General features: G+C 36.1%; 3 protein-coding genes across 7 annotated transcripts in view; 2 read left to right on the top strand and 1 right to left on the bottom strand.

The window, feature by feature from the left end:
• Positions 1-9,590, top strand: part of Fife (regulating synaptic membrane exocytosis protein fife) — a 57,040-nt gene extending 47,450 nt beyond the window's left edge. For 2 of the 3 annotated variants that reach the window (XM_076523893.1, XM_033472737.2), the window contains exons 20-23: positions 2,707-2,794; positions 3,022-3,104; positions 3,311-3,418; positions 3,525-9,590. In XM_076523893.1, coding sequence (XP_076380008.1) covers positions 2,707-2,794; positions 3,022-3,104; positions 3,311-3,418; positions 3,525-3,826 — 581 coding nt within the window. In that variant the 3' untranslated portion in view covers positions 3,827-9,590. Of the gene's footprint in view, positions 1-2,706; positions 2,795-3,021; positions 3,105-3,310; positions 3,419-3,524 lie in introns of those variants that run through there. The other variant, XM_076523895.1, reaches the window with a different exon arrangement.
• Positions 9,591-14,897: 5,307 nt separating this feature from the next.
• UQCR-6.4 (Ubiquinol-cytochrome c reductase 6.4 kDa subunit) lies at positions 14,898-15,613 on the top strand. 3 transcript variants are annotated; one of them, XM_076523443.1, is made up of 3 exons: positions 14,898-15,035; positions 15,175-15,226; positions 15,444-15,613. In XM_076523443.1, exons 2-3 carry the CDS (start codon positions 15,186-15,188, stop codon positions 15,556-15,558), a joined length of 156 nt encoding a protein of 51 aa, XP_076379558.1. In that variant the 5' UTR covers positions 14,898-15,035; positions 15,175-15,185; the 3' UTR covers positions 15,559-15,613. The 3 variants fall into 3 exon arrangements, with proteins under 3 accessions (XP_076379558.1, XP_076379559.1, XP_076379560.1); XM_076523444.1 differs by having other exon boundaries at positions 14,954-15,053; XM_076523445.1 differs by having other exon boundaries at positions 15,002-15,102.
• Positions 15,614-17,104: 1,491 nt separating this feature from the next.
• LOC117221734 (uncharacterized) lies at positions 17,105-21,804 on the bottom strand. Its single transcript, XM_076523400.1, has 10 exons — positions 21,640-21,804; positions 20,152-21,567; positions 19,709-20,070; positions 19,273-19,632; positions 18,940-19,210; positions 18,447-18,862; positions 18,155-18,379; positions 17,606-18,081; positions 17,421-17,532; positions 17,105-17,338 (listed from the first exon to the last, which is right to left on the bottom strand). Exons 1-10 carry the CDS (start codon positions 21,653-21,655, stop codon positions 17,183-17,185), a joined length of 3,810 nt encoding a protein of 1,269 aa, XP_076379515.1. The 5' UTR covers positions 21,656-21,804; the 3' UTR covers positions 17,105-17,182.
• Positions 21,805-21,899: the final 95 nt, after the last annotated feature.

Below are 21,899 nucleotides of genomic sequence, written 5' to 3'. Positions count from 1 at the left end.
GCAATTTGTAGCTGGATCGTTTGAACAACTGTTCCGGTTATTGATAGATATTCCGGCTCGTCTAATGAAATAACCCTGTTGTACGTTTGAACTGTTTAGGAAGAATACACACAAGTAGGACGGTAAACCGTCCAGTACTTTTCATTTCCCGTTGTCACGTCGGTAGCGCTTTGAACTCGGATATCTGCTTTTGTGCTGTAGTATCGCGTAGTTATTACATAGATACTAGATCATTCTCGATAGATTACGACTCTGTTTGTAGCGAACGTGGAAGGATGGTATCGTTGAATGCATTTCACGTGTCCCGATTCGCGGTCAATTCGATTAACCAGAGAACACCTCGTAACATCTTAAAATGCAAGCATAGAAGATAATACTCGTAGCTGCTCGATACGTGTCGCGATATTTTTACACGTTGAAACGCGACCTGTAACGAGACGATTGAACTTCAACACACTGTGCACGGGAGAGGTGTTAATACCGTTTCTTTTTTTAAATCTTTAATTTCGTTGTATCGTTTGAACAAAAAATCCCTCTGTGAAATCCTAAAAATCCTCATTATGTACTTGTTGTCAATATCTTATTGTCAGTTTTGCAAATATTAAATGTTTCTTAGAAAGCAGATTCTTTCAAAATTCACCGATTTGCTCCCGTTAGACACGAGTAAATAGCATGTTACAATAGCGATTAAACACTGTTCTACACGCGTATCGCCTGCGAATCGCATTGTTCGCGTATCGGTAATTAACCGCGCAATCATCCATTGATTTCGACGATATTCGAAGACTACATACACGTAGGCTAACTATAAGTCAATCGGATTTACAGCAGATTCCACGCATGCTATTGGAACTTTTAACAGATTTCTGATGTACGGAATACATGTACAGGATGTCCCAAAATTATAGTAATTCCAGAAAATGAGGAGTTCCTGAGGTGATCTGAAGTAACTTTTTCCTTAGCGAAAATGCAATCCGCGGCTTCGTTTATGAGTTATTAACGAAAAACACTGACCAATGAGAGGCGGACTCGCCCAGCGCTAGGCGACCGAGCCAATCGGCGGAACTTGGCTTCGACCGCTGGCGCCGTTGGCTCGGCCGCCTCGCGCCAGCTGAGCTGGGATTCGGCCGCTTGACCGCTGGCACCGTTGGCTCGCGCGAGCTCAGCTGGCGCGAGGCGGCCGAGCCAACGGCGCCAGCGGTCGAGGCGGTCGAATCCCAGCTCAGCTGGCGCGAGGCGGCTCAGCCAACCAGCGCACGAAGCCCATTGGCTCGGTCGTCTCGCGCCAGCCGAGCTTGCCTCTCATTGGTCACTGTTTTTCGTTAATAACTCGTTAACGACGCCTCGGAGAAAATTTTTGTAAAGGAAAATGTTACTCCGAATGATCTCAGGAATCTCTAATTTCCCGGAAATACCATAATTTTGGTATGTATAGTACGATACTGCGCTAAACGCTTCGTTGAAATCTCTTCCGTTTCCGTTCCAAATGGAACGACTGTCTTCGTCCGACGTCTTTCGAAATGCATTCGGCGGTAACGAATACAGGAGATACAGTAACCTTAATCTAAAACGATTAGACATTACATGTAGTCTACTGTGAAACTAGAGATTGTGTTCTCTCTCTCTTTCTCTCTCTCTCTCTCTCGATGCGATTAACGTTGCTGGATCGGAAGAAGGACAGTACTGCATTCTCGTACGTATTTTGACAATCTATCATCGTAGTTGTTCGTAGCACCTGTCTCATGTAGAACAGATAGTCACGGTAGAACACCACTATAGGTAGAGAAGTAGAGTAGCGAGATGCATTGTAACAGCGATGACGTACCTTGCGATTGTCCGTAAAATCGCAAGTATCGAAGAAAGTGCTACACAGTCGAAGTACCTGTTTCATACTTAGCTAGAGTTTTCCCGCAATTAGCTAAGAGAAGCGTAAGTAGAAAGCTTGGTTGTAATTAGAGTAATTGTACCGTTTTTGCCGATTTTATCCACGCTAATGCTTTCCATCTTTTCTTGACTGTGCGATGCTGCTCACGTTAACAGATTGTACTATTGTTATAACTTTTTACAATTACTTAATCTTCACGTAGACGATTATTACATATAGGCTACAATACCGAGAAACAATACTGTCGTTGGAATCGTTGAATTGCCACGCTGGGCACGACGAAACGCGTCCTCCGATTGAATCTGACAGCGCGCGCGATGCGTGCTCGAATCGAATTGAATTCTCTACGAGACACGAGATACGGAATCAATTTTTTCGCAAATTCTCTTACATGCTCGTACAGAACAGATCATTGTTTACCACTTGTGTTCACGATTACGATTGCGATTACGATTACGGTTGTGGTTACGGTTGCGAGGACTATTTACGAAGACACTTTCCAGCAGACCAAGTAAAGTAATAAGCTTAAATTAGAAAAGTATGGATCTCCGGGTAGAGCAAACCAATGGATTACGTGGGTATAAGGCGGGTTTTATGGGACGAACAGCCACTCAGTAATTTGTGCGATATTCTAGTAACACATGCGCGACATTTACGTTATTACATATCGAGTATTTACGGATTCACATATTGAGACGACACAGGCGAATGCAAAGAACAGGCGTACTGCCTTGGACCGGACGAAGTACGCAAATCACTGAGTAGGTGTGATCGTGGATGCACGAATCGCATCGAGAATAATAGCTTTCTCTGTCTCGCAGGGCGGGGTGAGCGCAAAGACAGTGTAATGAATATTCCGGAAAGATTTTACGATCGCAACAGTGAGTCGGACGAGGAAGACAAGTGGGGGTAAGCAAGATTAAACACGTTTCTTTGTACCCTTTTCTTCCTTTCTTTCGTCTTTTTTTCTCTTTTTCTTTTTCTCCTTTTCTCTTTCTCTCTTTCTTCTTTATCTTCTTTCTTTCTTCTTTTCAGTTTCCTTCCCTTTCCCTCTCTTTCTCTCATTCTCTCCAACTTCCTCTCTTCTCATTACGATCATAGAACCGTAGTTGTTAATCACGTACTTTTTCCTTTAGTCAGCCAGCGAGGAACGAGAACGGTATCGATTCAATGTTGGGTCGCGGGCAAGTGTCGCCGAAAGGATTCAAGATGAGCCCTGGTAAAGAGTTTCAAGAAACTGTTTCACGAATATCAGCTCGAAATCCTCCCCTTCTATCCGCGGAACTGCGCTCGAAACCCTCCCTCTTTGCACGCGAACCGCGCCGGAGACGCGGCGAATAATAGAAGGATCGCGCGCGTGATTCGCATAAGAACGCGGACAAAAGAAATCATTTCGGTAAGAGCATCGTCTTTTATTAAATACAGGTACTCAGTACGCCGACGTGAAGTTAGCATTCTGCTTGAGCAAAGGAACGCTCGATGTCGAGGTCATCTGCGCCCGAGACGTGTGTCCGGAAGACAGAGAAGAACCAGGTAAAAGTACTTGCGACCCCCTCGTTCCCCACCGTCCCTTGCCCCTCGCCGTGTATCCATATATCGTGTAGAACGTTGGTGGAATAATCGTTTTGTCGTCGACTAGATACCTACGTGAAAACGTATCTGCGCGACGGCGACAAGTGGATTCAGAAACGCAAAACGCGCGTGGTACGGCACAAGAGAAACCCCGAGTACCGTCAGACAATCAAGTACAACAGATGCGACGTTCTTGGTAGAAATCTCTTGGTGATGCTGTGGGAGAAAAAGCAGGCATTCGAGAGTAACCAAGGCTTAGGCGGGGCTGAAGTGAACCTCGACCTTCTTCCGCTGACTCGGCTGACCGTCGATTGGTATCCGTTGTTCCCAATCCATACGCTCGGCACCCAGACCGCGGACTCTCCATGATGGTTCAGGGAAAAATGGGCCCTCGAGGCCGAGGAGCTCGACCTCAGACTGAGCCTTCTGCTCAGGGACGAGGACGAGCCGCCTATCAAAATCATCTCCTGATCTGGTGAAACAAGCTAGAGTTGGCGATTCACTGAGAATCGGCAAATGTACAGATATCCGCACCCAAACCTGTAACCTGTAACCCGTTACCCGCTGCCCGTTACCCGTTACCCGTTACCGGTTATCCATAACCCATTATCCATAACCTATTATCCATTGTCCATTATCCATTATCCATCATCCATTATCCATAACCCATTATCCATTATCCATTATCCATTATCCATTATCCATTATCCATTATCCATTATCCATTATCCATTATCCATTATCAATTATCCATAACCCATTATCCGTTATCCGTTATCTATTATCCATTATCTATAACCCATTATCCGTTATCCGTTATCCATTATCCATTATCTATTATCCATTATCCATTATCCATAACCCATAACCCGTTACCGGTTACCCGTAACCCGTTACCAATTACCCATAACTCGTAACCCACGACCCGTAATCCGTCACCAGTGTCCGCACCCGCACCCGCACCCAAAAGCTGTATCCCTGTGATACAGTAGAATACAATCAGAATGTTTACGTGGTATCGAAGAAAATTTCAGGAAACAACCGTTTTTTAGATTATCCAATATATTGGCTTTTGCTTGATACTTTTACGTATCCGTTTTTCAACAAACAAACCGAATGTTGCGTTGCGAATGCGCAATCGTCGAAGACAATCAATGTCGGTAGTCTGGCAAGCGGAGTGGACGCTGACAGCAGTCGGAGTGAATCTCCGAAGCCGTTGTGAGAAAAAGAACAAAAAAAGAGTACATACCTAGTATTATAACTTTTACGAGTCTATTTTCGCGCAAACAAAACAAATATGTCTAGTTTTACATATTCCGGAACATGACTGGCATTTAAGGATATAGTATACATACATGTATACATGCAATTCGGATGGTATCGATTATTATCGATGAATACTTTCGGGCCGGAATTCTGTTGTTTCGACGCCGTTTTCATAAATTGTCGCGTTCGATCAGGTTCGAGTACGTACGCGCTACTCGCTTGGGCATTGCGAATCGATTCAATGCGAAACGATTCGATAGAAAATACAATCCGAAGGACAATCGATCGATGATTTATCAATTGTGCGGTAATTTCTTTCGCATTGTCCCTCAGCTTGGGAACGAAAATAGACAACTTGAGAGATGGAGAGACGATTATACCAAAGTTCTCCGTTTTGGTTTCCAGGCTGAGGAACATCGTGAGAGTAATTACTGTATTTCCATCGAAGTAGCGAGAAATAGCAAGCAGAGATTTTTTTGCCCGGATCTAGTCCTGATATTCTTTCGCGAAAACTTAGGATATCGATCGCAACATCGGGCGAAGCTTCGACAGCAAATGCTCGACTCTTTCGAAGAAAAGGGTCGAGAAACGAGAAACAAGCAGATCTTTACGTTTTTACGAATTAATGATTAACGATCGGCGACGTATATTACGGCCGTAAGAATCGTCGACGAACCTCAAACTTTTACAAAGGTGCTAGCAATAAGAATGTATTCGTTGAACGGTAATCGATCTATCAAACGAAACGGTAATTACGACGAAAACGATGAGAGAAAGAGAGAGAGAGAGAGAGAGAGAGGAGAGATATTCTATATTTTTCAAGCCGAAGTAATGCGTAAAAGGAGAATGATAACGAGCAAGTCTACGTCCCACAGAGACGACGAGGGTCCATTTTTCCCATAAATTAAGGATCGACAACGCGATCAAGGAGAAACGATCGAAATCTTCCGCGAACTCGAAACGAAATCTGGTTGAACCAGAGTTGCGATTCGATCGAATCTCGTGACGAATTTGCAAACCGGTTGTTAATGAACGTTTCTTGGTCGGAATGGACGTCTCGAGACAATAATTTTTCATTCGAAGAAATTCTTTCGACGGTTTACACGCCGGTCCATTCTCTACGATGCATCATTCGTAAGTCGACTGCAGACTTTTGTGCGAAATAAAAACTTTCCGAGACAATCGTAAGAAACGAAAATGATATAAAAATACATTGTTTCGTTTAATAATGTTAATACGTTGAAAACCGCGTAACGATGTTATTAACTTCACAATATTATGACTTCACAATTTTATATTTCAGCTATTCGTTTCTGCCTTGAATGCACAAAATCCCCAGTCTATTTATATGTGTACGTACTCCGATGTCTGTACCGATAGAATACGGCCGCTGTCAACAAACAATTTCGAATTTTTTCATCTTGAATTTCACTCGGCTAAACTTTTCAATCTCGGTCACGTAACGCATTCGGATACTTCGTATTAGTTAACACGTTGAATGCCACGCCGGTTTTACGGAAATTGTCCGTGGCGCCACGATGAATTTTCTTTTATGCGATACATATAATGTTGAAATATTATCTGCAATAGATAAGTTACAGTGTATAACCATGTTTGACATGTTAATTGCGACAGGGGTCACTGTTTGAATCGACGATGGTAATAATACAAAATTTTAGATATTGACAGTTCTTTTAAATTATATATATATATTTCCATCAATTTGGGCGCGCCTTTCACCGGTGGCCCCCATGGCGTCACCGCCAGGTTAAGTGCCGGTCACCGGTGACCCCCGTGGCATTCAACGTGTTAACGTCGAGCGCGTAGCAAACGGTTAAGAATTTCGTCGTTACGGTTTTTTACAGGATTTTGTCCGATCGCGCGAGGGATGTTCAACGGAACCCCCTTAAACGGACGTATTAGGAATCCTAATTTAAGATCGTTGACGGTGATAAATTATGGCTCGAGACGACCGTTCCGATCTCTGGGATCATTCGCCGGTAGACAATCGTTCGGAAGCTCGCTGGCCGAGCCCAATACAAACAATAGCCGGTAAAATGGTTGCCAACGACAAACAACTTTACGGGCAACATGAATGGCCGTTGACATCTCAATGTTTAGAAGTCACACAATTTTTGTAGCTCGTAGACTGAGACCACACGATTCGTTCAACACTTCCAAGTTTAATATCCGAAATAAGAAAGAAAAAAAAAAGAAACGAATAGAAGAAACAGAACCACGCGCAAGCAAAACAATCCACGCAGCACGCACGAACACGCACGCACACACCCACCGACACACACACGCGCGCGCACACACAAACGAATAGTTCGAAAGTAAGTATATATTGCGCTTACCCCGCCCAAGTTAGAAAAACGAAGCAACTTCGTACCGTCAGAGATAGTAATTATTCGATGCATGTATATAATTCTAATGTACCTACACTTAAGCGCATATGCAATTGTGGTATGTAGAAATCAACGATAACGTTCGACCAAAATCCCGACGCCGGTTCCAGATTTAACCTTCATCGTAAATGACTTTGAGAACACGGTCAGAGAGTCGCGCGAACGAAGAAAGACTTCGATTTTAGCTGATTGAAATCTACGTTACAGATATGATTTCTCTCGTCGAACATACAAAGGGAAACGATATCGCGTTCCGGTTAGAACTTGACTTTTCTTCGAAGAAACGAAGTAATTTGCAGAAAAACCCTCTGACAGAGTGGATCCGTCGATTACCACCGTGATCGAATCTTTTTTCCGTGCAAGGCGTGATTCGGTCAGGCACAACCTCATACAGAGCAATAAAAGTTTAAAAGTAACTATGGACCATTGCCGCCTATCAGCCTCTCGTACGATCAAGGTTAATTATCTGGTGAAACCGAAACGCTGAACAATTATCGCATGCAAACCGTTGCCCGAGACGACGACCTAGCCCCATCGATCGCTCTCGATCAACGATAAATAGACAATTCGACGAGAAATGTCATTCGATCGAGTTCCACCGAATGCGATAGCAGAACAAGCTTTATCTTTCGTCGTGCCACGTTTTATGTACGTATGACACAGTACCTTTGATTGATCCTCACTTTAACGATCCCTTGGTGATGATTCCATACCGAAAGACGGCGTCGAATATGTCGCGATCTAGCGAAATACGCGATCGTTTCCGTAGGGTGGTCCCGCGATCGTTGATCATCTGACAATCGAAAGGGAGGTTTTCTGTTCTTCTTGCGGGTGATCGAGTAAACGAGTTGCTCTTGAGAACGTGTAAAGGGTAACGGTGGTCCACCGAAGAAGATTCGGAGATATCGGTATTCATTTATTCGTTTTCGCGAGTTATCCGGTCTTCGAGAAACGAAGAGAAACGCGCACCTCGTGAAATATAAGGGAGAAGAATGCCACGACAACGAGCAGACATTTGCATGATCATATCGACAAATACATAATCAGATCGGCCTACAAACATATCCTAACTGTTGTTTAAGGATACATCTTCTCGGCGAAGAATCTTTCGACGAGAGCTCCGTGAGACCTCTGCTGTCTTAAACTCTCGATCGGCGAAGAACGTAGTCAATCGAATGGAGCTTCCCTCGAAAGCATCTTCGTCCAATGTAAAACGCATGGACAATCCTCTTGAACGAATGCAATCATCTGAATCTCTAGATGAGAAGGTTCTTCCTTCGTAAATATGGCCAAGCCCGCCGTTTAGACACGGTTTTCCGATAGGTTTCGGAACTATCGATCAACGTTAAATGTAATCTATTATATATGTATTCGCAGCTATTCTCAATGCGTTTGAGTCGCGATTCGAAATTCCATAGTTTCCCGCTGGCCCGATGACTTTGATAGTCGGTGTCAACGAAAGAATCGACGATACTTTCCCGTATATCATCTTTTAATAGATACGATTCTCGTTCGCCCGAACGTTTGACCGAACGAAAACATTTCAATCCGCAATCGATGTTCCACGACAAAATCTCTTATCCTGCTAATTAGATCTACACCCTTCCAGCCGTAATCTTCCCGTGTTCTTTATTAAGGAGGCTCTCTTCCTATTAAAATTCACTCGAAGGACCAAAATTTCTATCCACGAATATATTTCAAGCGACTGCCTGTATCGATTCACCTCCGCACATCCTACGTTCTTTTTAGTTCGTATTTCATGACAATTCTTTCATCGATCGATATATAATTATTTCTTTTCCGATGACAATCACATTTTCATGTTAAATTTTAACCATTCGTCGCATCATGTATACATATACAGTGAACTCATCAGCTTAAGGTAATCATAATTACTGTTACGACGACGACGACGACAACAACAACAACAACAACAATAATAATGATAACTATGGAAACAATAATAGTAATAATAATAATAATAATGATAATGACAATGACGACGACGGTGACGACGACGATGACGATTATAATAACAACATTTAACAAGGCAATAGGGCGTTTATCCGAGTCGATTCTTTCATTGTTGCCACCACAAATGTTCATTGTTTGTCATTTTTTATTTTTCAAAGACACGAATTACAGTGCTTACTAGGAAAAAGTCATCGAGCCGGTTGCAGCTTTGATTTTGCACATTCTATCGCGCAACATATCGAGATCGAAGTTTCAAAAAGAATAATACTTTCCACTTGCTGCGACGTTTTTCCTATATTAATTGTAATACTAGACATAGAATATTACTTTTCTTCTGATAAACAGACTCAGTCTTTCGATGTCGAGTATAAATCAAGTCTGCCTACTAACTGTGTGACTACTCTATCGCCTAAATAAATAATATATAAATATATACATATATGGATAGATAAATAAATGAATATATATTTATATATACAATCGTATTATAATATAGGTATGTCTAAATCTGAGAGAATCCATGTGAAATAGGTACACCTATTATATCGTATCGAAATTGACAATCGAGATCATTGATCCAGTAATATATGCTACAAATTTTTAAGAAAATAACTCGCACAGCAGATAATCATAAATTTATTGAGACACAATCTCGTGTCAAATAAACGTAGAGGTGTGTTGATATAAGTATCACTTGTATTAGATTATTATGTATTATAGTATACTATAATGTTTTTCATGTTATATTATATTATTACATTATATTATATTATATTATATTATATTATATTATATTATATTATATTATATTATATTATATTATATTATATTATATTATATTATATTATATTATATTATATTATATTATATTATATTATATTATATTATATTATATTATATTATATTATATTATATTATATTATATTATATTATATTATATTATATTATATTATATTATATTATATTATATTATATTATATTGTATTATATTGTATCTTATTGTATCTTATTGTGTTGTATTGCATTTTATTTTATTTGATCTTATTTTTTATATTGTATTCTATCATATTATATAACCGTATGTATGTACCTGCGAAATTGTATGACGTACTCGAAAACAAACATAATAATCAATTGCATTTGCTTGAGGTGAAGAAATTAATCGGAAACATCGTACTAATAGGGGAGATGCAAGTACGAAAACACTAAATATTATTCTTAGGTCGAAATTTACTTTCTTAAACTGTGTTTCGAGCTGTGTCTGTTCCTGGATACAGAAAATCACTAAAGCAACAGCCTGTTCTCGTATATATCTGTGCTGTATGCTATACATTTGTTTTACCGTCTAAGTTAAAAGTTAGAGATCTAAAATCTAAAGTCTAAAGCCTGGAGTCTAGAGTCTAGAGTCTAAAGTCTAGAGTCTAGAGTCTAAAGTCTAAAGTCTAAAGTTTAAAGTCTAAAGTCTAAAGTCTAAAGTCTAAAGTCTAAAGTCTAAAGTCTAAAGTCTAAAGTCTAGAGTCTAAAGTCTAAAGTCTAAAGTCTAAAGTCTAAAGTCTAAAGTCTAAAGTCTAGAGTCTAGAGTCTAGAGTCTAGAGTCTAAAGTCTAAAGTCTAAAGTCTAGAGTCTAAAGTCTAAAGTCTAAAATCTAAAGTCTAAAGTCTAAAGTCTAAAGTCTAAAGTCTAAAGCCTAAAGCCTAAAGCCTAAAGTCTAAAATCTAAAGCCTAAAGTCTAACGTCTAAAATCTAATGTCTAAAATCTAAACTTTAAAATCTAGAGCGTAAAGTCTAAAGCCTGACGTGTAAAGTTTGAAGTGTAAAGTTAAAAAAGTGTAAAGACAATCTCGTTCGATCAATCCCATCATTTCTGCGCGCAGGTTCATCTAAATTTTCTATCGTAACTATCTTTGATCGGTATCGTCCGCAATGATTTTGAACTGCTTCATTTGTCCGTGTTGACGATCTGTCTTGTGCTTGTAGCAAATAACGCGTCACAGTCGTGTCAATAAGTATATTTTACCGATAGAAACAATACTGCACGAAAACATTCGAAAACTATTATTATTATTATGCTATTATTATTATATATATATATATATATATATATATATATTATTATATAATATTATTATTATATTATATAATATATATTATTATATATAAAACTATTATTATAATAATGATTTATCAAATTTTTGATAACGACCGATCAAGTAACGACACATTTTGAATCGCTACGCCTGCAATTAGTTTTCGACATTCTCTATTTTGTAGCGATCGGTGCATACTTGCAAATCCCTGTTGAACGAACGCCGATCAAGACGTTCCCGATCGCCGATCGGCGATAAAGGAGAAGAGCGCAACATATTTCGAAATGTTAATCGAATCTACTCTCAAATCATTTTGCTGTTCCGAGGGCACAGTTTTGTGCGGGTTGTATAAATACTGTTCAATTACGGCCTAAGTCATGGGGAAATATTCGTAAAAAAAGATCTGATATATATTCATGATTAGCCTCCTCGAACGAACACATAATTAGGATTAGGATTAGGATTAGGATTACAAGATGCAAAATGCAAGATGTGAAATATGTAAGATGCAATATGTAAGATGCAAAATGCAATATGGTTGTAATTCTAATGTTGCGTACGTTATCTCGTGCACACGGTCTAATCAGCTGATCAAATAGAAATCATGTAGTCGTAACGATGCCAAAGTGTGTGCAAATGCCTATGATCGATAATCGTTCAGGATCTGTAAACATTTGACAAAACGAAGCTGTTGGGGGAAAAAGTACACCTGCGCGTTCGAAAAAGTTCTATGAAAATCTCCAAACTTCTCCACAATCGATCGATCGATCATTGAAGAAGAAATAGTTCCTACCTTGAAACATTCCTACGCTTTGAAACATTCTAAATCGTATCTCGAAAGTGCTCGAATCTACTTGCGTTTCTGTGTATGTATTTCAACAACAGCACGGAAATCACAATCATGCGAACCCGCGACCTGACCTTCGACGGTTATACACATTATTGTACATTACGCATACCCCTATATTCCTACGTACACCGTATTATAGTTTCAAATATATGTATGTATGTCGGAGGATGCTGCACTTGTCTAACGCCTATTTCGTTCGAGATCTTCTTCCGACGATGCTTAGTCAATCCTATAATCAATCGACGCGTGTACGCGCCTATATACGTGCATACGATAGAATAGAAAACTGCAGCCGTTTCGATCGCGAAACGTTTCCAAAATTTTTTGAAAAAAAAGAAAAAAGAATTTTTTCCAAATTTCTCATTCTAAATTTCACGGAACGAAATTCTAGATAGACAGGTACGTTACCGGGTGAAGCATCTTCGATCACAAATAGTTGCGCAAACTTTCCATGATGTTGTGTTGGTGTGTATCGTAATTGTATACAAAATTTCATGTGATTCCTTACATGTTAACTGTGTTGATTGGCGCACGCGTGGATTATACTCACAGTGCGCGGTAGACTTAAGAGTTAAGTAAACGAGTAAAAACGAACAAATCTAGTGATCACTAAATCGACAGCGATGAGTTTACTAACATACTAAATACATACTACATATATGTATGTACTTACGTGTACGTTCTGTGACAATAGTCCTAACCTCTAAGTAGTGTTTCCATTTGCCGGCGTCGTAGGGACGTCCGTTCATGTACGCGCTTACACGCTCATCCTGAAGTCGCCCACTCCCACTCTCGGTGAACACCGGAGTCGGCGCAAGCGCATCGCAGGTGGGGAAGTCAGGGGGTAGTGCGAGCGCGAGAGACGCCCCTATGACGCCGGCAAATGATAAATAACACTGTTCTAAGTACATAAATACATCGTGTTAGTAGATGTTGATGCGCGTTAACCAAACGTTGCATTGAAAATCGGTTCGATCGGAGAGAATTCCATATATCAAGCGAAATCTTTGTGTTTTACGGAAACACATCGCAATTTTTTCTAAAAATTTAATTTCCCTTACGATACATCATTGGCATGTTTCACAATTGTTTCGTTATGGCTAATGACCAGCGGAGTTAAGACCAGACTTCAATAAAATAAAGTTCCATTTAAAGCCATCCACAGATGATAATTCTGAGGGTGCGATATTCTAACATAGATGGCGTCACTTCGTAAAACCCTGCGTGCGATATAGAAAATGTAGATTCCTGTAAATATTACTTTTCTATTTTACGAACAATATTAATGTTGATTAATAATACATTATGTCAGATTATGTTAATGCATTTAGGGACATACTATAAATGTAAATTCAATTGTTTATTGTTTCTAATCAACGAATTTGTTTTCTATAAATAGAATTAAATAAATCTTCCAAGAAACAATACGAAATTCATATAAAATCTCGAAAAGTCCGTATATATTTATGTCAAGGTTATGTCAAGGTTATGTGCATCCGTGATGTCCAGTGATGTCCACGCGTGTGCCGCGTCAACAGGAGAGACAAAACTAGTATATATTCTTTGGTCCATAGATTTCCAATTCCATGCCAATTTCTCCAATCGGGTAAACATACGATAAGCAAGCTTTCCGTAGCCCTACGTTGCACGTTCGTAGGGAACATAGCGCGGAATTACGAAAACGAGTAAAACCTTGCGCAACTAATAACAAGCTAATGACTGTAATTTCACATTGAATTCAATTTTTAAATTTCTTCTGAGAATTGCCATTTCAAGATTCAAGATTTCGAAACTGTCGTGTCATCAGTTGACAACATACTCCCCGTCACCATCGGATGTCGATAATTTAGCTAACAATTTGAGCATTTTGCCACTACCTTAATTGGCGCTGTACGGAGCCCGAAAGGAGCTTTATGTTTGCTTCGAAATAGGCGCTTCGAACTAGCTCATCCAATATTAATGAAACATGTTATGTATCCTTTTCGAGAAATATCCAAAAAACTTTTTGAGGCACCTAGTGACTTTTATGAGAGGCTGGGAACTTTTAAAAATACGAAAATTCTGAAATAATGCATAAAACGTGCTGTATGACATACCAAAGGATTACTCTTTTCATCTAATCAATTTCACGAGTGACAATTTTATCACTAAAAACTGAATTTTCAATAAACAAATATATAAAGAATTAGGAGCGCATGGCTGCCAAATATCAATTGGATGAGAAAGCGAGAGAGGGGTGGGGAGATAGAGAGTATTTGCAATTATATCGTATTGTATATCTTTCCATTCATTCGTTGTTCTTCAAATAAATTATTTTCGTTCGATGAACATTTCCCTTCCTGTGCTTGCAGTCGACCATCACATCTTACAGTACTATATTACACATATAATATCACGTTGCAGTACATGTAACATATTTTACTTATGTGTTTACAGGAGCACCAATGAATAAATGAATACGTTTATTAAATAAAACATTTTGCTTCAATGTATCTTTATATTTTCATGTTTGTATAGTTTACTCTACTTCAACAAAAATTGTATACTTTCCTCCAATTTTAATTTCACTAGGTATATTTTAGATACATGGCTGCTTTTTTACGCAATTTATTTATTTCATACGCTCATTTTACATAATACGGGTGCAATGTGTCAAAGAGAACGAGGTTATGATCCACTGTAACGTTATATTTCAATCGAGTTAAGTTTAGGTATATTTTAAGTGATAGGGAAAAATTTGTTCTCTTTCACACTATTATCCATTTGTACATAGTTGGCAGTACTGCCCTTCTTGATCGATCGAGTGTCTTTCTCATTACTAATAGAAAACGCCAGTGACTCCATCTCGTATTTATCAAACAGCTACACATCTCTGGTAGCTGACGTCGACAGCTAGTGAGAAGCAGTTATCCCTTCTTATATTTCTCAGTCATCGTTTACGTATTGAATAAGACTGTGTTCGGGGAAACGAGAAAGGAGCAGAACTAACTTCGGTACCTATATTATTTCACGTACAGTATTACTTAAAACAATTACACAATTATTCGTAGTTTCGTGAAAGTATTTAACGTTTACTCTTATTATATATTCCACAGTTAAGTATTCCATGTACTAACACTGATATTGTTACAGGGTCACGAAAAATGCATCTAGGAAAGAAACACGTCGAAATAGCCATACGATGGTAAACACTATTCATCTTCTTAAGTTTCTAATTTTTCTAATTTAAGTATATTCAAGATATTTAAGATATTTAATACCCGTTTTCGAATATTTGTGCAAGTTGAGTATTCATGAAAATTATGTAATATTGTCAACTGAATCGGACTTGCAATAATTAACTTGAATGTAACTTAACTTGAATGTATGATATTACGTGGAATTCGCTTTTCATTAATTAGGCTCCCATCTGCAATGCTTTATGGAGGAACAGCTGGATTAGCATTGATTTATTTTACAGACTGGAAGGTAATAGCTACATACATACCATACTATGGAGGCAAATTTAAGAACTAATCTACAAAATATATCAACGTTGTTATATTATATAATAAATTATAGTATTATGTAATTATTCATTGTATTATTTATTAAGCGAGCATACACAATTTCTATGTTTGTGGAGAAAACTATATATAAGATAGTCTTAATTTCAACATACATGCATTAAAAAAGAATCATGTTTGATCTATCTTAACTTGTTCTTGTTTTTTTTCTTTTTCTTTCTTGTAGCTTTCATATAGATAATTTGCATACATTTCTGCTTCGGAGCTCTTCCTATATTTCATAGTATCATATATGTAAAATCTGTTGACAAGACAAATTTAGTAGTTTATACATATCTTTTTAAAGTAGTCAATAAAAAATTAAATATACCTATAACCACATATAAGTAAGAAAAGTGCCATTGTGCCTGTAATCATTTTTATGGCTGATGGTATCAGTGGCTTATTCCTTGCCATTTGGTGTCTCCTATAAAATAAGAAATATTGAAAAGTCTATGTACATTTTCTCTTATAATAGTAACATACATACTTTTGATACAGTCGAATTATTATCGTAGGGATGTTCTTGTATGTATTGCTTCAGAGGTTCATTCCATATATAAACGCCAGATATAACACCAAGGATAGTAACTACAAACATGTCATGCCTGGGAATTCTGCTAAAGAACATTATATTAATTTTATATAACTAAGCCACTTTATAACCTAAAAACTATGCCATAGTTGAAACTGCGTCATGCGGTTCACGTTTTTAACGCACTCATTCGGCTGGCGCTCCATCTGAATCACGCAGCGCAAAATACGATTCGTAAATGAGTTTCGAATAATAAAAAATAATGAATCTGTTGCTTCATAGGATTTTCGACCTCATTATTCAGCATAATCAGAGACTGAAATGGTATTACAAATACCGGTATTTTTCGGTAATTATTCTACTACTTTTAAAGAAACCGAATGTTGCGGATACCGGTATGAAATCATCACATTAATGTTATACCAGTAGACATAGATATATTTCGGTATAATGCCGGTATATTAGAATCGAAGAAAGATTTACAAATTAAAAGGTACAAAAAAAAGAAATTTCCTGATTTCCTAATACATAAAGATAGGTAGAGGGAGAGAGAGAGAGTGAATAAATGCATGCATTCGCGGGCGTCTCGTCATCTAGGTAGATCATTATCTGTCATTAATTATATTTTAATATAATTATTTTCAACATAACTTCTATTATGTTTCATCCAATTATGTTTTAATTTTAATACTGATTCAATCTCCGAAGTTTATATTCTTCTCAGTAATACTGGTATAAATTTCGGTATTATTATCGGTAAAATATGTATGAAAATAACGATATTAAAACCGTTTTAGCTAATAATGGTTGCACCGCATAATATGGAAACAAATACCGATATCTCAAAATATACCGGTATTCAATCCCTGAGCATAATTGGATACGATGCTGAATGCACCTTTAAATTCTTTTCGAATATATGTTTCTATACGTTACGTTGATGAGGTAATCCTTATACAAAAATTTATCGAAGAAACAAAAATCAAAATTTCTTACTTATTTACTTGATACATGAAAATATATACATATAAATTTCTTCAGTGTATATATAAATACTAATTTAAATCTTTCCAGAAAATTTGTGGAATTTGTTGAATATATCTAACTGCGTCTTGAAAATCTCTTGCATAGAAATTGGTAAAGTTCGAGATAGTAATGCAATTCCATGTCGATCGCATATACTAATTAAAAGATATATACAATTCCGTACAGATGTCTGAAACAAAAAATTACACATTTAAAAAATCTCTTTTCTTACGTATTACCCTTGAACGATATAACAGATGTGAAAGAATTACCTTAATTGGTGTTGTTGATGAAGCTTCTGAAAACAATTTTAACAAATCTGCTATTAGGTAAGGACTTAATCTTGTCATGTCCTTTTTGAGCTTTATCAAGGAGCTAGTAAATCTGTGTAGAAAATTAAACAAATGAAAATAAACATATATTTTTATAACTAAAAAAAAAATGATATGTAGCTTACTTCTCTATGTCCAATGCAATACATTTCAACATGTATTCTTCAGATTTGTTAATTTTATCTTTTGATTTACATACAACAACATCTAATATACGTCTGTACAATGCTAAAAATGCGGGTAATCTATCTATGACCGAATTTGTTTTCATTTTCAACAGTATAGCACACAGTGTTAACGCATCGTTACAAGTTAATATTGTGGTTTCTTGAAGCGATTTTAAACCAAGCAATATACTCATATCGATAATCGCATCAGGCAAATATAAATGCTTGGTGGCAAGAAAATTGTGTATCAACTTCAACAACATTGGCCAAAATTTATCCGGGACGTTTAACGCTTGTATTGCTTGTACTGATTTATTTATTGCAATTAAACGTAACTTATTTCTATCATTGGACATATTTATTTTCAGTGCAGAATTCCATATGATACAAACATTCTCCAAATCATTTTGTTTTACATGCGTGATTGCTGTTACCTGTACAAAAAAAAAAGAAGAAATATGTTGACATAGAAGCTACATAATTTGAATGTCTGCAGCAATTACATACCATTCGATAGTGTAAGTCTTTTAAAAGTTCCTGAAGTTCTATAGATTCGCTTGACTCTAATAAAGGCAAGAGAACATCCACACATGGATAATTGAACAAAGAACACCATATTCCTTTTATAATTTGATCCTTGATTTGAAATATTTTTCGGTTATGAAGAACAGTAACAGCCATTTTTAAAGTTTCTTGTGTCATTTCATTCTTTTCACTTCCAATATTATCACTCTGTTAACAAATTGTTCATCTAATAATTGAAAAAGATTTGTCCGAATTTTAAAACAATTATATTTACCAAAAATGTATTCTGTAATGTTTGTTGTGTTAGATCTCTTATCTCTTCGGTAATGTTTTCATTAGATATACAAATTTTTAATATTAAAATTAGTATGTTTATGTCAGTCGCTTCCATAATAGTGGAGGGTAATGTTTTTATTAAAATTTTACTTAATTTCCTTTCCACTTTTCTGACTACTGACTTTTGATCAATGTTTAATTTTGGTTTCACATGTTCCACCGATTCTAATAAAAATTGCAAATTCTTCTTAGAATCTATACAGGCGTTTATAAGTTCTTTAAAATCTCTGTAGGATAAACCATTTCTAATTGATAGTTCCAAAGTCTTTTGAACATTTTTATTCAATGGTAATTGACATAATAAGAATGGACTTATATACTGGAATACATTAATACCAGGCTTTTCTAAAAGATCTGGAAGAATTATTTTTGTATATATATTAATGAAAATATAATTATTTCTTATATGTTTAGATGAAAAAAGAAAATACCTGAAAGTATTAAGTTACAAAGGGAAATTATGTTATCATCCTGAGAAGACTCCTTTCTAAGAGCAAATATGACCATGAATGTTAATAATCTTACATTAACACTTAAGAACATAAGAGGCACATGAAGCAATAATTTCAAGTATACTTCTATTTCATGTAACAATGTACTCCCAAATTCAATTGAATCATTTTTTAACAAGTCTTCTTTCATATGCATTATTGTATCATTCAATATCTGATTATCGTTCTCTTGATCTTCAAGTAAAATTTTCTAAGAGGTATAAAATAAATATTATTTAATAGCTCAAATAGCGTTACTTATAAAATACTTACGCTTACTACAGCAAAATGTTGACACATAGATTTTGTTACTCCTTTTGTCGCCAAAATTTCAATTTGTTTAATAACATTACTCAGCAAAGATATCACGAATTTTTTGTTTTCTCGTAAATCATTTTTATGTATTACTTCTATCCATTTAGAAAAACTGTCCTTGTCGGATGCTATCTCCATTAACAATAAGTCTGTCACTTTTGACATCTCTTTTGTAGTTAAGAGTAATATTACATCCGTATTAAATTGTAACATAGACCTCCAAGAGTATTCCAAACCACCTATTAAACTGTCAAGTTTAATAAAACATTTGTCCGATGTATTCTGAGATATTTTAATCTGTTGCAAAATAAGTTTATTCTGAAATTGTAATATATTAATTTACATAAATGAAATAAAATTTTCACAACAACTTAGAAAGATAATAATAACATACCATGATGTCCTTACAATTATCTTTGCCAAAATTTGTGATTCTTTGTATTAGTTGTTGCCACTGATCTTCTAATATTGGAGAACTTAAGTTCTTGATGACAGCTTTTTGTACATAATATTTTAAAGTATTTTGAGTTTCGTTCCATGAATATATTGCACCTAATAACATAACAATAATCTTCTTGTTATGACTCAAATGTAGAACTCTGTCTACCAAAAGCGACAGAATGTTTCCTAAGTCATCAAGAACATTTATAAATTTTGTGTGGGAAGTTAATGTCCCTGTGTGCTCAATAATACACACACCATTTAAAAATGTAATAAGTAAATTAATGGCTGCTTGCATAAAAACTATGTTTTTACCTATAACAAATTAAAAGCTATTTTAAATATACCAAAAAAAATATTTTAAATTAAATGTGTAATTAGAATTGTTATAATTACATGTATCATTAGATTTTAGTACTTCCATGCAATCGGTCCGTAAGTGATACACAAGTGTCCTTAATATACATACACCTTGCGAATTTGTGATATTATTTATAGACTTCATAAATTTTTCTTTAAATTCATATGGAAAAAACATATCAAGTTTTGTACTTGATCTAACATTCTCAGAATATTTTAATGATATCAATATCGATGAAATTAATTTTTCTTCTTGCCTTAGGTGTACAACAGCATTCATAATAGATGTCATTAAATTTGTATATTCTAATGTTGAATTTCCCTGAAATGCTTTTCTCAGTATCTCTTGAATTCTTTTCTCGATCAGAAGAGGATTGAAGGAACAAAACTGTGATATTAAAATATAGTCTATGGTATCCATAGTTTCACTTGATAAAGTATTATTTATCATATTCTCACAATAATCGAATAATGTAACATCATGTATTTTATTATCGAAATTGAATATTATATCATTTGAATACTTCAACAAGGCACTAAAGATTTCTTTTTTGTGAATTGCGGTACATTCTATTAATTCTCTCAGTATCAAATCCAATGTAACACTATCAGATTTATATACACCTACTGCCGCACGAAAAATAAAACTAAATGTACAAATGTTGGAATGAAGATTCCTGAATCTTGAAGTTTTTGCTAAAATGGATATTGCATCCATAAATTTAGTTGTATCTTTATTTCTAAGATATGTGCCATTTTCTGGATACCTTTTTCCAAATATTAATTGTTGAACACATTTATAAGTTGCTGCTCCTAATCTATTTCTATTATCAATGCATTTGTGATCAATAATATCGCATAAAGGATATAAAATATCACTTACAAATATAGTTCTAAACTTATCATTTGTAACAGAAGAAGACTTATAAATTACAATCATATTTTCTACAACACTAATCATTGTGTTATATATTATTAATGGTAAACCATTGTTTTTATTAAATAATTCTAAGTCAATTCCTACAGTTAATTCTTCAATGTTCAATGTGTGTTTGAAAAGTTTAAGTGCGCCAGTCAAAAATAATTTTACTAATAGTCCGAAATCATTTGGTTCATTAATAAAATGTTGTTGCATTCCACTGTTGGTAACTAACAACTTATAACAATCAAATACATCACTGTGTAAATCTTCTATAGTTCCTTGTAGTCTGCTGATAAATGTATTAATCAGCAACCTTTTAACTTCAACTTTAATATCCAACTGATCAGTTCCCAAACAATTTTTTATATATGCCCAACCATTTTCATCTGTAGAAGATGTTTTACATAGCCATTGTAAAATGAGATCTTCTTTACGAATTATTGGTATGTCGACTGTACAGAAAACATTTTCTGCGAGCTTTAATCGTTTCGCTAACGGTTCTTCATCCGAATTCAAGCGTTTTAATAATTCTATTGAATACAAAAATAGGAACATTTTGTATAAATGTTTAATTTAAGTTATAATTGATCACGTGTACTTACCTGTTGATAAAGCCATTTTAAACAATTCCAAATTTGAAATCAATGTTCTAGTCTTAAATATATCCGCATGGAAGTAATTGCAGTCTTCTCATTTCATATCATTACAGCAGTAGGTTTATCACATGGCCGGCTGCACCGCCACACATAAACAGTAGGAAGCATTGAGAAAACGCAGCGAATTGTTGTGCTCCGATTGGTTGACAATTCACAGCTGTACAGTGCTGCCCTCATAGTCAATAACAAAGGCAGGAAATAGTGAG

Source organism: Megalopta genalis, chromosome 7 (assembly GCF_051020955.1).
Source record: "Megalopta genalis isolate 19385.01 chromosome 7, iyMegGena1_principal, whole genome shotgun sequence".
Lineage (NCBI taxonomy): Eukaryota > Metazoa > Arthropoda > Insecta > Hymenoptera > Halictidae > Megalopta > Megalopta genalis.
The sequence above is the reverse complement of the archived record's forward strand: the minus strand, read 5'-3'. Positions and strand labels throughout refer to the sequence as shown.